This window comes from Furipterus horrens, unplaced genomic scaffold, assembly GCF_987537825.1.
Source record: "Furipterus horrens unplaced genomic scaffold, mFurHor1.1.pri manual_scaffold_2, whole genome shotgun sequence".
Taxonomy (NCBI): domain Eukaryota; kingdom Metazoa; phylum Chordata; class Mammalia; order Chiroptera; family Furipteridae; genus Furipterus; species Furipterus horrens.
In genome coordinates, this window is record NW_028327172.1 from 61,597,597 (window position 1) to 61,615,517 (window position 17,921).

The 17,921-nt window shown below is 36.0% G+C and overlaps 1 protein-coding gene across 3 annotated transcripts in view; it reads left to right on the forward strand.

The window, feature by feature from the left end:
- Positions 1-17,921, forward strand: part of DLG2 (discs large MAGUK scaffold protein 2) — a 725,256-nt gene that overhangs the window by 140,021 nt on the left and 567,314 nt on the right. For all 3 annotated transcript variants that reach the window (XM_090265790.1, XM_090265791.1, XM_090265792.1), the window contains exon 4: positions 936-1,060. In XM_090265790.1, coding sequence (XP_090121916.1) covers positions 936-1,060 — 125 coding nt within the window. The remainder of the gene's footprint in view (positions 1-935; positions 1,061-17,921) is intronic.

Genomic DNA, 17,921 nt, shown 5'->3' on the forward strand with positions numbered 1-17,921 from the left:
ACGTATGACCCATGGACATGAACTAAGTGTGGGGTTGCTGGAGGGATGGGAATACCAGGTGGAAGGGGTCAAAGGGGAAAAACTGGGACAACTCTAATAGCATAATCAATAATATAAAGTTAAAAATCTCAAAAGTCTGAAATATGTTAAGTAAGATGATCTGTGAATTTTGGGGAGACTTTAAATGTCTTACATACAAATTTCAAAAGATTATATGTACATTTGATGTCAATTATTATAATATGCAGAAGTAATAAAGCAGAAGTAATCTGCTTTATTAGAAAAAAAACTATTCAAGTTTACCTGAGGCACCCTAATTTCATTCCTTTTCTACATCTACTGCAAATTAAAACCTGTTTACAACTGAAAAATATCTCACATTTATTATGACTTTAGAAGTGGTTCTGACTTCTGAAATCAAAGTTCCTTGTTATATAGGAACAGAGTTATTTGATGAATAAACATTACTGGAACAATACTGAAAATAATAAAACATCCAAATTTCACTATTCTACCAAATCAAATATTTTTATGTAACTCATTTCCTTCCATTCTTATTTCATATTTATGTATAAATTTAAAAATTGACAGTAATAATTTTTTTATATTACATAATTTACAAGCTTTTATTTTCTACCTTAAAATGATCATTTTAACTGCTGTATAAAGGAAGCATTTCTTAAAAGCAAAAATATAAGGCTCTTGGAATAAGTAAAAATGTAAGGCCCCTTGAATGCTTGCAGCGCATGAACGAACTTGAGTGTTTTTCCCGACCTTCCTTTGTCCGCTGACAGTGCAGTACACTTTATAGCTTTGCACACAGGACTGTTATCAGCTGACTTCCATTTAAGCAGGGAGATGATAACACAGAGTGCAAGGGGAACCAGGCTTGGGTGACAGCCACATCATTTAACATCTACTTATTGTTTCTGCAGGGGAATTCTGGCCTGGGATTCAGTATTGCTGGAGGAACAGATAATCCCCATATTGGAGATGACCCTGGCATATTTATTACGAAGATTATACCAGGAGGTGCTGCAGCAGAGGATGGCAGGCTCAGGTAAAGAAATGAAACGTTAGAATTATCTAGAAAGTCAATCTGCCATAAAGAGACACATTTCTACCTTTGGAGAATAATAATTCTACAAAAGTTCTATACTTCAAAGAAAAGGTTTTCAAAGCAAGCGTTCTGGAATGACTTTGCAGGTCTCTAATTATTTATTGAATTTCAAGTGATATTTAATTTGTATTTGCTGATGGCTATTACATTCATCAGTCCAGGAGGGGATGCAATATATCTTCTGTTTATGGGACCTTCAGTCTGGTTGGAGGGAAGAATCCTATGAACTTATGAGCAAATAGTAAAATATATGGGAAAATAATATATTTTAAGTTGTTGTTGGCAGCCGTCCGTCTCGAGAGACGATGGTGTAGCTTCTTAAGAGTCTATCTGCACCACCGAGAATGGCTGTGCAGTCCAACTCGGGAGTGACACGGTATCTGTCTCCTCCCGTGTTGAATCGACGTCTTGTGATGACGCTGGAGTGTCCTCTCCAGTGAAGCTGAAGCTACAGAGCGTGGACAGGGTGATATGGAGGGTCTGTGGTTGCCCATGCAGCAGACACCCCCTCTCTTCGCAGCTGAAGGATCCAAGGGAAAGACGGAGTCAATACAGCTTGGCTTCAGGTGCGCTGCAGGATATTTTAAGTAATATTAGCAAATAATGTGATGCTATAGACACTGTGTCTATTCAATATTTATAGATTCAGCGGCCATTTGTAAGGGCTTTAGGTAAGAGTTTGGACAGTGTCTAAAAATCTATCCCATTGGAAGATTCCCTTCTGTGTCTTAAAAAATAATTAAGATTTCATTAACCCCACAAATCTGAATGATAACACAGAGGGAGAAAGAGCAAGTTGTCCCAACAAAGAGGGAAACGAATTGGGCTTGGATGAAGACCACAAGGTGAGATGAAGAAGTTGGATGGAGTGGAGCAGATACTGCTCAGGGGAGAGTAGTAGCTGCTTGAGTCAGGGCACCTCTCTTTAAGGAACTCAAGATTATTTGGGGAATTAAGAGTCACCCAGATAAGGCAATTAGTAAATAATATAACTTTCTATCAGTGATCAAAACACTAGCTAAAGACATTGTGAATTGGAACATTTAGAAAAGATTTCCTTGGGGAAAAGAGGATGTCCTCATGTTACTTTAGTGTCTCTACCAGATTGTAATCCTCTCAGACCAGGCAGTTATGTATAGAAGTGGATCAATAAATTCTTGCCAAATGAATGAGTGAATTTTTGAATAAATGAATGAACAAGAAGAGGAAGGAGGAGGGTAAATTAATAAGGGGGGAGGTTAGCACAAGTTAGAATGACTTTAGCTAGCATGGAGTCACAGTGAAGTCAATTGAGGGAGGTCACCCCCAACGCCCTCGGCTCGGTGGAAACTTATTGTCAAGCAGTGATCTCAGGATTGCAGATGAGAGACAATAAGTAACCCAAACACTGTATTTTGTCTGGGAGGAGGAAAGGTGGCTGATGTCTCTAGGGGAGAAAAGCCCTGATCAAGCCTCTCAAGCTCCTTTTATTGAGAAGTTATCCTGGGGATACAGAGTCAGGATATACAAATTATCAATCAATTTCAAAAGCTTGGATTACTGTTAACAATCACTGGTTACTAATAACAATGTAAGGAACACCGCATTCTGGGTCACAGTCCACTAGGCATCCTGGCACTATATGGACAGGTACTTGATGTCACACAGGGTCTATAGCTAACTTAAGAGATGAGAAAAACAGAGCAAGCCTCAAAGCAGAATATACATTCTTTAAATCCAGTTCCCACCGTGACCCCCTGAATGGGCTTTTGGGTCATGTCTGTCTCCAGCCTTCCCAGTCTTCCGGTCAAGACTTATATGCCTCCCGGGGGGCATGGAGGCTAGCTGCAGCCAGGATACAATTCCCAAAACCACGCAGGGCGGTCCCCTACAGACAATGACTTAAGTAGCAGAAATGTAAGCTTCATGGGCTTTCCTCAGCCTGTTTCTTCATTTAGCATAAATAAGCTAGTTTACAGTGTTTCTTGTAAAGCAGCCAGGGACACTTTTATACTCCTCTCAGTTCTTCTGATGCAGTTATCACTTTTGACAGCAGCATCTTTGCAGCTTGTGGGGGAGAATCACTTTTTTTTTTTTTAGATACATCTCCATCTCCTCTCAACAAGAAAAGAAATGAGTGACTCTCCCTCAAGAGACACATGCTTTTTGACAATAGAATTTTCAAGCTGATTTGATGAAATTGATTCCTGAGTGAAGAAATATCCCTGCTACAGAGTGAACAGTTTGAAATAAATGTTGTGTAATTCTACGAGGCATGGTGGGGACTGGGTATGCTAATGCTGGATGTTGAAGAAGCTCGATTTTCAAGGTTTAGAAATAGAGCCATTAGAGGATAATTCAGAAATTTGTGGGTCATAATCATTATTTCATACTATATGTTACATAATTAGGCTCCGTTTGGAATGCTGGAAACAGCCTAAGTGCCCACCAGTAAATTAGTGGGTCAAAAACCTGTGGTCATTTACACAATAGAATACTATGCAGCAGAAAGAAAGAAGAAACTCCTATCTTTTGTGACAGCACGGATGGAACTGGAGAACATTATGCCAAGTGAAATAAGCCATTCAATGAAATACAAATACCATAAGATCTCACCTATAAGAGGAATCTAATAAACAAAATAAACTAATGAACAAAATAGAACCACAGGCATGGAAACATGAAACAGACCGAAAGTGACCAGGGGAAAGAGGGAGGGGAATAATGGTGGAAAGAAGGGGAAGGGCCTATACAAAGAACAGATATGAATGACCCATGGACATGGGCAACAGTGTGGGAATTGACTGTGGGAGCAGGGGGTGGGATGAGCAGAGGAGGGCAAAGGGGAAAAATTGGGAAAACTGTAACAGAATATAAATTTAAAATGATTTAATTTTTAAAAGGTGAAAAACAAAAAAAATGTCATCTCTGAGACTGCCATCATTCTTTGCTTATATCATTAAAAAACCTCTATAAATATTTTAATTGCTTTTAATATATTTACTATTCATATTTTTATGTGTTTAGGTTATTTTAATTTTCTTAGCATTTTAAATAACTGGAAATCTTTTGGAAGACACTGTTGACCCTGTTTCTCATAATTTTGTTAGGATATATTCCTAGTAGTAGAATTTCTAGACCAAAAAGTATAACCATTTTAAAGAATTTTGATACCTATTGCTAATTTTCCAGAAAGATTATACCAAAGTCTACATCCACCAACAAGTTTGGAGAGGGCCCATTTTATGATATGTGCTCAGCACTGCAGGTTTTTACTACATACATAATTTTGGGTTGTTTAACAAAGCAAACAATGGTATATTTATTTGCTTTACATTTATTTGATTAATAGTAAAGTTAAATTTTTTGAAAAAATGTTACTAGTCATTTGCATTATTTCTTCTAGAAATAGTCATTAAAATCTGATAGCATTACCTACCTTTAAAGTAAGAAAATTTTAAAGAGAACACTAAGTTTTCTTCCAAAGAAAAATAGATATGCTTTAAAGAATGCTTTTTATTTCTACTTTTGAATATGAATCATAAAAATGCCCTCTGTGGCTTCAAGTCCCTGGATTGCTGTGGACGAATATTGATCTGTCATCCTTGGGAAGAGCTATCACTGGACAACCTTTGCTTGGTGATGCAGTAATGACATTTTACACAGCAGGGCATTTATTAAACCCATCCACAGCACAAAAGCAGCATGTAGTGGCAGGCATGTAGTAGCAGGCAGCAAAGATGGCTGCTTGCCAATTTCTTGACAAGTGACACAAAATAATCTCTTAGTGCTCGGCACAATCATTTCTACTCCCCGACATGATGAAAAAAACAAGTTTTCTCTACGTCCGCTGCTTCATTTGTTCTTTCAGTGTCTGTTTACAGGTAAAGTTGGCTTTGTCCTTATAAAAACCAGCATAACATGCATTGTTGATTTCAAAAAGAATAATCTTTATCACAATGAAGTTAGACTATACTGATCAAAGATGAGAGGTCAAGGACCAATGTTTCAAGAACACAACCCCTGTGTATAAACTACTACATTGTTCCTTTGCCTGTCGTTTGGCAGTTTTCTCTTTTGCATTTTTATTACCTTATATCCATTAACTCACTGGTGATTTTAAAATGAGAACACAAGCAGAAACAGAGGAAGGGGGGGGAAGGGGACAAATAGAAGGAAAAGAAGAAAATGGTGATTATCAGGAGCTAAAGACTTCATACAACTTGAAAATGGAGAAGATAGACTTATACTTAAACATTTCCTGTACAAATGAAAAGCACCAGCTTCCAAGCATCATGGTCTGAAACGTATGCCCAAGCTCCACTTTCAGGTTGTTTAAGGAAATAAAGGATTTTCAGTTAGTGAAGCAACCCGAGATTGCTAAATTCTTGGAGTACCTCTTCACATTGAACTTTCATGAGTTCGGAAAATTCCAAATGAAAACCTCATGAGTCACCAAGTGCAACCTGTCAGTTTCCACTGTAACCCAACTGATTATTGCACCAAATGACTATGATTATGCCAAATTTTCCACAGAAAGACAGAGACTCTCAGTGTCTTCAAAGCCAACTGAATTTTTTTCATCATTGATTTGAAGCTAACACAGCATATAAGTGTAACTGCTGACATGAATAATATCTTCATGAGAGGGACATTATTACCCAGTGCAAATTAAATGAGCACTCTCCTTAGGAAGAAGTACGGTTAGGATCTCAGTGGACTCATTCTGATGGATTATTTTCTTCCATCTCTGCTCACAAGAATGAAAAGAAGAGAAAGGAAATAGCCCCCTGTCCTTTAATTTTCTCCATTAATATCAGTTCTAAATGTGTTGACATCCTGCTTAGACCAAAAAAAAAAAAGAAAGAAAGAAAATCACTTAGCAAGTAGTTCCATGGTGACTGGTAATGACAAATTCCCAACTTAGAACTACACACAGGAAAATTACTAAACAAAAAGAATAATTTCAGCTATGCATCTGGTAGAACACCAGGCACCCAAGTACAGTCATAGCTGAAAAGACATCTCCAACAGTTTTCCTATTTCTGTCAACTGTTATGTAATATAAACAAAGAAATCCCTCTATGGGTTAAATGAAATAGCTTTGTACCAGATATGTTACCTCCACCTTTTTAAAACAAATTATTCTAAGGCTTCTGGATATGCACATGCAAAAGAATTAAGTTGGGACCTTACCTCATATCATATACAAAAATTAACTTAATACGGATCATAGACCTAAATGTAGGAGCAAAAATGATAAAACTCTTAGAAGAAAACATAGGAGTAAATCTTCAAACCCTGGATGAGGCAGTGGTTTCTTCATATGACACCAAAAGCACAAGAACAAAAGAAAAAAAAAAAAGATAAATCAAATTTCATCAAGATTTAAAACGTTTTTGCTGCAAAGTAGAACATCAAGAAAGTTTTTTTTAAAGTCCTGACCAGTGTGACACAATTGCTTGGGCAGTGCCCCATTAAGGGAAAGGTCACCAGTTTGATTTCAGGTTGGGGCACATGCCTGGGTTGCAGGTTCGGACCCTGGTCAGGGCACCTACAATAGGCAACTGATCGATATTTCTTTCTCACATCAATGCTTCTCTCCCTCTGTTTCTCCCACCCTTTCCCCCTGTCTCTCTCTCTATCTATCTATCAATAAGCCTTGAAAAAAAATTTAAAAAACAGCCCACAGAATGGGAGAAAATATTTGCAGTAATATATCTGGTAAGGAATTTGTGTTCAGAATATACAAAGAATTTTTCCAACTCAACAATAAAAAGACAAATCACTCAATTTAAAAAATTGGCAAAGGATTTTGTATTAGTTTTCTGTCACTGCTGTAATACATTACTACAAACTTAGTAACGTAAAATAACACAAATTTATTATCTTATAGTTCTGGAGGTCAGAAATCTAAAATAGCCTAGCCTCACTGGAATAAATTCAAGATCTTGGCAGGATGGCTTCGGGAGACCTATGGGAGAATCAATTTCCTTGCCTTTAAAATCTCAGCTTTTTGAAGGCACCTGAATTTCTTGGCTTATAACTCTTTCTTCTTCTCCAAAGACCATCAGTTCAACCTTTGCTTCTGTTATCATATCTTTTCTCTGACCATAACTCTGCAGCCTCCTTCTTATAAGGACTCCTGTGATTACATTTGACTCACCCAGATGATCAGGATAATCTCTCCATCTCAAGATTCTTAATTTAAGCACATCTTTTTGTAAAGTCTCTCTGGCTTGTAATGTAACATTCACAGGTGAGAGATTAGGAGTTGGACTTCCTTGGGGGGCCCTCATTCAGCCTACCACAGATTTTGATATATATGTTTTCAGATGATATACAAATGGCCAATGAGCACATAAAAAGATGTTCAACATCACAATTCATTACGGAACTAAAAACCAAGATGACACCGTGATACCACTTCACACGCAGAATGGTGGCTATATTCAAAAAGATAGATAATAACAAATGTTAGCCGGGATGTGGAGAAATCATAACTCCCACTCACTGCTGGTGAGAAGATAAAATGGTGTAGGCCCTATGGGAAACAGTTGCTCAAAAATTTCGTAGTAACTACATGAACAATTCTTTTCCTAGGTATATATCCAAAAAGAATCGAAAATATAGGTCAACACACACATAAAATTTCAACATGAATGTCCATAGCAACACTATTTATAATATTCATAAAGTAGAAATAACTGAAATGTCCATCAACAGATGAATGAATGAATTGTGATATGCATATAATTGAATATTATTTTGCCATGAATAAAGTACTGATGCATACTACATCACAGATGAATCTTAAAAATAGTATTCTAAGTGAGATAAGCTAGATACAAAAGGTCACATATTGTACAATTTTATTTTTATCAACTGTCCAGAATAGAGAAATCCATATAATTGAAAGTAAATGAGTGTTTGCCAGAGCCTGGTAATGAACATGGGATTTCTTTGGGGTGTGATGAATATTTCCTAAAATAAAATAGTACAAATGATTGCACAACTCTGAGAACATGCCAAAACAATCACTGAACTGCAGACTTTAAAAGAGGTGAATTTTAAAGTATGTAAATTACATCTCAACAAAGCTGTTATAAAAATATCCAGTCATTCTTTTCTAGCATAAAATATTCACTCTTATTTACAAACCTGAGGATATCATTTTCTAGTTTCAGAAAGCTCATGACGTCTTCATATTGCTGTCAAGTTATTGATATATTTCATTTGCAGTTCTGTTATTTAGAAAAGCTGTTGAATCTGCTGACCAACTAGAGAATACATCTGGTTTGGGTTCCATGCCTGTATGGTCTAAGTAATCTTTAAAGTAGGGGAATATCACACCATGTTCCTATTTCCTAGACAAACTAGCATATATATGCCCTGTGCCCCAGCTGCTAAAATGTCAACAATTTATAAAAATGGTTCTGAATAAAGTTCGTATTTTCAAAAACCAAAAACAAATCATTGAAGCGCATTAAAATTTCGGAGGATTAATTCAGACTTGGTTTTATAAAGTCCAGTTATCCAAGTATTCTTACAGAAGAAAAGAAGATATTGATTCCTGGCAAGTGGGGTAATAGGATTGTTAAGACATAGATGTGATGGTTCACATTCCTTAAGATGGTTGCATGAGTACATAACTCTTCTAATTTAATCCCAGCCGCTGCTTGTATGTGTAGAGACCAATTTATAGCATTATTTGCAGGTCAAGACTCAAACTTCCCGTTCAGACTGAAAGTTAACAAGATGCACTGCTCTAGTGAAGATAAGAGAGAGGCCTGCGTGTCTCTGCCACTATCTGGCTCTGAGGCCTTGAGATGGTTACACAGCCCTCTGACACTTTGCATCTTTCTCCATAAAATGAGTATGCTAGTGGATCATTCCGGAATTTTTAGTTTTTAAATCCAATTCTCATCAAGTGACTTTTGTTAATGGCCTGAGATGTTCAGGAATGCAATCATCACAGCCAGGAAATCGACCCTTTGTTTTGATTAAATCTGTAGCTCTGAGAAGATGCGAACTTCATTACATTCCTATTCCTAAAGCAAAGAGCTGGTCACAATTGTAAATGCTAATAAGACATTTGTTATTATTTATTTCTAATAGTCTCCTAAGAAGGCATGTTCTCATTCTAAATTTTTGAAACTATATTTGATATTGATTTTAGCAAGTAATTCTTTGGAAATAAACCAAAGCAAAATGATTTGGGAAAACAGGTTGTGGGGGAGAGACACAAATTATATCCTGGTTTCTAGTTCAATGGTAATACCAATTATTTTAAAGAATTTTTTTACCAGTTATAAATTATATCATTATTTAAAAAGGCCTAATGTGGTTTGATTTGTGCGAGCATCAGATCATTGAAAATTGGCTTATTAGTTAGACGCCAAAATCATGAAGATGTTAGAGATACTTAATATTCATTCGGCTCCTATGGAGAGGCTGCAGCAACAGCAAAATAGAGACTTATATATCATCCCCCTCGAGTGAAGTTTTACGCTGCCCAGTGCAAGCCAGGCAGCCTGTGCTCTCAAGGTTCTCTTCCGCCCTGACTGATATAGCTCAGTGGGTTGGGCATTTTCCTGCAAACTCAAAGATCGCCGGTTCATTTCCCATGCCCGGGTTGAAGGCTGTGTCCCAGGTTTGGGACACCCAAGAGGTAACAGATCCGTGTTTCTCTTGCACATCGATGTTTCTCTCCCTCTCTTTCTCCTTCCCTTCCATTTTCTCTAAAAATAAATAATAAATAAATAAATAAATAAATAAATAAATAAATAAAATCTTTAAAAAATAAAAGATCTCTCTCCATTCTTCCACATCTCCCACCTACCCACCTCTGTACATAGATTAGAAAGTAATGCATATTCATTGTGAAAATTTAGGAAATATAGACTTTCAAAGTAAATTAGAATCATTTATAATTCCATCACCAATAGGACCTATTTATTATATGCCTTCATATTCAGGGAAGCTCTTTATGTAGTTGAACTTTTTAATCTGTCTTTTTAATTTAATGTTACAAGATAGTCATTTCCTTACATAAAAATACTTTGCAAACATTAGTTTAAATATCTGCATAGTTTCATGTCATACAGGTGTAACATTCCTTAGCTTCTACCCTGTTTTTGAACATTTAAGTTGTTTATTACACTATAATGAACAACTTTGTAGAAGGGATTAAAACCTCTGACAGTTATTAGGGAGAAAAAATAACTATCCCCAGGTAGGTTGTTACTCGCACATTTCTGGATTTGAAATGGTTGAAAACTGGTTCCAGTACTACTTATTACTTTTTTTGGTTTTAAAAATTATAGACCAGAAGTTTGCTTATACAATGAATTAAAGATAACAGTTTTTACTGAGAAAACACCAAGCTTCCAAAAAGGTATTAACATTCAGTATTGCTGTTTCTACAGCACTCTGAATTAAGACAATTTACAAGTCAACCTCAGTAAAGAACTTCCTGTTATCTGGAAATCAGCCCAAATCATTTTTAGTTATGTAAGTCTTGTATTTAGAACACAGCTATTAGGGCCCCAGTTTATAATTCACAATACTTTGTATTCATTAAAACATTGATATAATTTCCCTTCTCTTATCCTCCATTAACTTCTTTAAATATCTAATTTAGTACTAAAGTACTTTTTTTAAAAAGACAGACAGCGTGGGGGAGGCAATGCTTTCTTTTGAAAAACAATCAATTAAAGAATGAATTATTTGCTACCTCCTCTGTTCGTGTCTGTTTTAAAACACAAATAAGCTCTTTTAATATTTATTTCCCAGGTATATATTATTATAAAATTATATGTTTTAGAGCTTCTTTCAGAGGCATCCTATTGATTAATTGTTGGGATGGGTGTGCTAGTACCAGAGCTGCTTTATGTGCCGTAAATTCATTTCCTCTGCATTTCCACTTCTCTGACATTCCGATTGAGCCATCAAATAGGCAAATCTAAGCTAAAAAAGGGAATGAGCAGAGCAACTTTTGTGTGAGTGTGGGGAGTGAGAGGAGCTAGTCTCAGGAATTCCAGTGTAGTGGGATAAGACATCTCGAGGAGTTGATGTCACTGTCCTCTCCTCCTATGACAAGTCGCTGAAGTTGGAAAAATCAGTGACAAACATTAGAAGTAAAGCAAGTATTTATTAACTGACACTGAGTCTTCCATTTTACTTTCAGACTTCTTACCCATTGGACGGATAAATACTTACTATTCTGCTGCTAAACAGTTGGAGCTGGGGATAGAGCAGAAGAACAAGAAAAACAGGATCCGTCTTTCTATAGATTTCAGTTTAGTAGAGTACTAAACAAATTTATAGTCAAAATGAGTGCTGTGACAGGAAAGTACATAAGCTGTGAAAAGTGGTAATAGCAAGACCTCATCTAGTCTAGGGTGTCCAGAGGAAGCCTTCCACAGGATATATTTAAGCTGAGCTATAAAGGGCATGTGGAAGCCCAATGAAAAGGGCTGGAAAAGTCTTCAGCCCAAAAGCCTGAGGACAAATAGGGAAGAGGCCGTGGGACTAGAGCTGGGGAGGGGGTGGACAGGCACAAGGTGAACATGAAGAGGTGAACCTGAGAAATTAGGCAGAGAGAACCTCAGGTGGCATAGTAAGTAATTTGTTCCTTATTCTTCTAAAAGCAACATAAAACTTTAAATGTTTCAATAAGAAAATGACTGGATTAACTTGTTGTCTATAAAGATCGCTGATTGCTGTGGGAGTCTGAGTTGGCTGACAAGAATACACACAGGGAGTGCCGTTTAAGAAGCTATTGCAGTAATTCAGGTGATAAATGATGGAAACTTAGGCTAGAAGCCGGCAAAAGGACTGAGAGAAGTGGACAGATTTTGGAATTTCCTTAAGGAGTAGACTTGATAAAGCTTAATGATTAATTGGAGTGAGATATGAGGGAAAGTGGTATTTAAATTAAGCATCAGTGTCTTCTCTGTCCCGGACCTCATATCAGGTCTGGGTATCCTATATCCTTAATTTCATAGAGTATACCATCTAGTAGAATTACCAATGGATGACTTGGATGACTTTGATCTATGGAGCTTAACAATTGGCAAAGACTGGTGAAGATGCAAAGCTGGAATATAAGTTTTACTTTGGACAATGTTAAGTTTAAGATGCCTATAAGGAATTCCAGTGGAGATACCAAATAGGCAGTTGAACATACAGATTGAAACTGAGAGATCTGGCTAGGGATGTAATTATGAATCTTTAAAGCTAAGAAAATTAAGAAATTACCTTGAAAACATATAGACTACAGAGAGAAGCTGACTGAGAACTAAGTCTTGAAATACTCAAACATTTTGAAGCAGGTTAGGCTATAGATTTTTAAATAGAGTCATGCATACACCTACGAGTACATGGATAAATTGGTGGGACTTAATTTTCAGATCTTTAATTTGACCTGCCCAAGAAGTAGCCTGCAGCTTTATACTAATTCTTCTTTCCCATTTTTCCATTTATAATTCCTCTTCTCCCATCTTATAGATGATAGGTGTATGTCCTATCCATTCCAAATCCTTCTGTGACTCCAAGTACTACTTACTATTATTTACTATTTAGGACTATTTTATTATTTAATAGTACTACTTTACTACTAGGTATAAATAAAAATTTGAAATATTATTTTCCAGTATGACAAAGTCAGTGACTCTAATGAATGAGTAGTTAATCTTTTCTATAAACCATGTGGTTCTCCTTTTTTTTCCTTAGTAAAATTGAAAAGCAGTTATCATCTGGTAGGTTATTAAAATGGTTTTAATGATAGATCACAGGATTTGGGGCATATAAGTTGGAAGGAATTCAAAGTTCTCTTTCTATTCCTATCCACTTGTATCTCTGAACAACTTTTTTCATCACTTACATTTGTACAAATGAAAAATAGAAATTTGAAATCTTATCTCATTCTCCCTTAATTCATATTTATCAGTGGAAGCATGAACTAATTTTAAAAAGCTCTACTCATCCTATTAAAAATCCCCAATGGAATTATATTTTTATTGTTTCAGGTTTATAAATTAAAATTCCTAATATATTAGGTTATTTCAACCAATGTGTACTGTTAAAAATCACAATAACTCAGTCCATATGAAAATGTTTAACATTTAGAGTTTTATATCTTTGGAAGTTTGAAAATAATCATAGGATTTATATTTGTACATGCAATTCTGTTTCATATAAGTTGTTAATGATGATCCATATAAGATATTTTAACATAAAGTATCTTAGAATAAGACTCTCTTGAAGTGAAATAAAATATTAATTCAAGAAGAAAATAGCAACAGTGTGAAATTTCCAGCTGTTCAAAAACATCTTAATTTATATTTTAAATTGGTGAGCATAGATTTCAAAGCAGTATGTATTTATATTCTACAATATATATTTGAAATAATTATGTAACACTTAAAAATAAAATTTTACAATTCACAATAGGCCAGAACTTAAATCTTTTTTTATTATTTAAACATGTGAAAAAATTAGATATCAACTTAAAGTATGCAAAACAGAGCATAGATTGGTTTTGTTGTTGTTGTTCTTGCTTTTGTTTTTTTAAGTATGAAATCAATAGGTTAGAGTGGAACTAAGATGAAGATTTAAAAGCAAGTAAGCAAAACACAACACACTCCTTTGAAATGCTTGCTGTATTTACTTAAGGATGTAGTTGAGCTCCTCAATGCAAGTAGTCTTTGGGACTCCTAAGGCAGAAACTGTTTCTGCTCCTATGGTCACTGAACCATAACTAATTACAGCAAGTGGGGCAAAAATAGGTTTACAGTTGTTCATATAGAAAATAATACAACAATTAATTAAAATAATACAAGAATAAACTCTATGTTTCATGTACTCATAACTATTAACCTACTTTTCCCCAACCCTGTATTTCTCTTTGAATTGCCTCCTAAAAATCAGAGTCAAATTTGCAATCCTCTAACAAACACTTATGACTTCAGTCCACATATTTTGTGTACAGATTTTATTCCTCTTTCAGTCTTACATTTTCTCCCTCAGTCCTGAATTCATCATCCTTATTTCTGCATATTACCAACAATATGTTGTATGTATCTCCGAAAGTCATTATGGATTCTTCCCAGAAAAATATGTGATATAAATGAATGATATGCTCCACTTAAAAAACATTATAGCGTAATAAAATATTTTCTTCCATTAATAAACATTTTGTAAGTTCAATTGCTAAAAAATAGAAACAAGTGAGCAGAATGGTAGGAAGAAAAGCATGAAGGAGCCAAGAGCTGAATGCTCTAGTGAGCAACTGGCCTTAACACTGTTGTAAAATCAACTAATGTGAGGACCAAGGAGATTGTATTAAAATTTGGCCAAAACCACTTTACTGGTGAATTTACTGGGAATATTTTCTGTATTTTTCTTGGTAGGGATATTGTGAGAGGACTCAGTTTAGAATGGGATAAAGAAAGATTGGGCAGAAATAAATAGAAAGTGTATGTAAACAGCTGTTTTGATAAACTTGATTTGTGAGGAAGAGAGAGACAAGACAGCCAAGGGGAGATGTTAATTTAATGCAAAGCTTTTCAAAAGATAGGAGATACCAGAGCATGTTTGAACCTTCTGAGAATGTTAACTAGAAATACTGGTTTTGAAGATGCATTATATAAATGATCAAGTGAGGCTTTAAGAAAATGTGAACTGATGGGCCTTTTTTATTAGAAGAGACATTTCATTTCTTGTAACAGGAGAAGGGGAGAATGTGAGTTTGCATGTGGTAAAATATCTAAATCTGGCATAATAAATTAAGATACTTCTCATCACATGGTTTCTTTTTCCTCTCTTGGAAGTCTGAGGCAAACTTATATGCTGGAACTGATGTAGAAAGGAAGGGTTTAAAGATTGTAATTGCAGAGCAAGGGACAGGAAGCTGACCAGGTGTTTAGAGATCAGGAAATTATAATGACTCCTGTCATCTGTGAGTTTTCTCTAGCTCTTTGGTATTCAGCTACTCAGTAAAAAGCAATGGAGAAGATAAATAGTTGGGTTCAGTCAGGTTTGAGGTTCAGCCAGACAATTGTAACAGGAAAACCAAGTAACAACAGCATGAACGGGAGTGATAAACGGCTGGAAAACAAGACTGGGAGCCATACATCTAATGTGTAATTTTTATTTCTGTCTCTTGCCTGCTTCATGAATTTAAGTAAGTTACTTAACTTGTCTAATTCTCAGATTTTTTATTTGAAAATATAGTAATACCTGCCTGCCATACTTCAAGGCTTTAAGAACAAAACAAAATATTGTTAGACTGTTTTATAAACTATCTTCGCAGAGGTTTCTACATCTGTTGCCACAGTAGTACTGGGAAATGTCTGCTTTTACTTTGGGATCTCTTTTTGATTTCCTTTATCTTCTGGTACCTCCTCTCCACTGCTCTGTGCCACTAACCTCTCCTAATTTAAAGATCTCTCATGAAAGTTACCCTAAGAGCCCCCTGGTCTTCCCACACTCTAAAATGAAGTCCCATTGTCTACATGGACAGTTACAATGTGCAGGTGACAGACACCAACGTTTTTTGTTTGTTTCTGTTTGGACTTCAAAAGAGAAAATTATGAATTCAAATGAAACCCAATTACTGAAAGCAAGAAAATATTTGCGAGCAAAGGCGCCCTTCTGGGTGCTCCTAATCCTCCTGGCCACCACCCCTCCTCGGACCTCTGAATTTTACCTCCACAGCAGAGACAAGTATAAGGAACTAAGATAGCACTGGCAAAGACCAGTTTAAACATGAAATCAGGGAGCTACAGTTATGGTTATGAAATCACAAAATATGTTTAGTATTTAAAAGTGTGTCATGAGTTTTCATCACAAAATGTATTTGAATTTATTTTATAAAATATGAATTAGCCTAGGAAGAGACGAGGGGTATGGGTATTATGATATCACATAAACAATAGCAGGTGATTATTGTAGCTCAGAAAAGGTCAGAAAACAGCATCACTAATCATCTACCCTCGAAAATTAGTACCTCCAGGCAATGTAGCATTATCTGCTCTGCAGAGAATTGCTCACAGTCTTTGACAATACTAAGTAGTCTCAATAATTATGGGTTTAAATTCAAGTTGGTCTTTGAGCTAGAGCTAACAAAATTCGGATTTGTACAAGATTGTATATACTTTATTGTTGACAAACCCAGTCCAAACTAGGTAGAGCTATTATTTATTTGTTCCTTCATTTGTTCATTAATTTGTTTCACTATTTTTGAGTGTCTACTATGGGCTTGGCACTGTCCTAGGCACTGAGTATAAAATGGTCAACAAAACAGACAAGTTTCCTGCTCTAAGGAGCTTATGTTTTCCTCTGTTGAGCAGAACAACAAATACACAAAATGGCACAAGTAATAACTGCTATTCAGAGAATGAAGCATAGTGATGTAGGAGTGCCTTGTGACTACTTTAGATTGGGTGATTAAGGTAGGCTTCTCTAAGGAGGTGATATTCAAGGTAAGATCTTAATGACAAAAAGGAACTTGACAAGAAAAAATTAAGGGAAAAAAGACTTTTAAAGCTGAGAGATCAGTAAGTACAAGTTCCCTAAAGCAGTGTTGAGCTAGGCACACATTAGAAACAGGAGTAGGGCCAGTGTGGCAGTGTGAAGGGGACAAGAGGGAGGTGGCTGAAGATGTGAACACAGGAAGAAGTGGGAGCCAGGTAAGGTAGAAAGGGCTGGTAAGGGGGTTTAGGTTTTACTTTACATGATATAGGAAGATCTTGGAGGGCTTAAGCAAGGGGTGAGTGACTTCATCTGACTTAAATTTTAAAAGTTGGGTATTCTGGCTACTATGTAGAGAATGTATTCTAGAGAATAGGAGTAGCACCAGTGAACCAGTGGTTCCAGATAGAAGTGGTGGTAACTTGAATTTGGTGGTAGTAGAGATGAAGAGAAATGGATGGATCAGAATATTTTGGAGTTAGAAGCAACTGATCATGCTGATAGAGTAGACACAGAGGATAAGCAAAGTAAAGGAATATGGAAAACTGAGTAGATGGCGGTGCCTTATTGCATGAGGTGCTGTGCCAGCAACTGGTGATAATCTCACATGATAACAGGAACCTAATGAACATAACAAATATACTAGCAAAATAGAACCGGAGGCATAGAAACAAGGAACAGACTGAGAGTGACCAGAAGGGAGGGGGAAGGGGGAGAAGGAGGGCAAGAGGGCGAAGGATTTAGTAAAGGAACTAGTATAAATAACACATAAACATGAACAACAGGGTGGGGACTGACTCTGGGAGAGGGGGCTGGGCAGGACAGGGAAGAGCAATGGGGGGGAAATGGGACAACTGTAATAGAACAACAATAAAAAATACAAAAAAAGAAAATTAGATTTCTAAATTTATAAAACTTACATTCTCATAGGGAAAAACAGTAAATTAAAAAAATGAATTAAGTTATATAGCTACCTGATTTGTTATTGAGCTGTATGAGTGCAAAAATTATTTTCCTATAACAACCAATAAATTTATTCACTATGAGATTTAATATTTTCAATTGTAAAGTGTTGAAATTTTCTCTTGAATATTTTCTACATCTCAAAAAACTGCTAAAACCACTTAACATCAAGTAATATGTATTCGCTCTGCATAACTAGAAGTGCACAAAATTCCAAATGGCTCGTAAGATGCTGAACATTTCCCAAGGTGGGACATTAAAGCACACCATTTTGTTCTTAGTAAATGAAGAACAGCTCAAAAGAAGGGACAAGATTACAAGCAGTTTGCCACATGGTATACTTGAATTATTGTTTATGGTTCAATTCCCATTCTATGAAAAT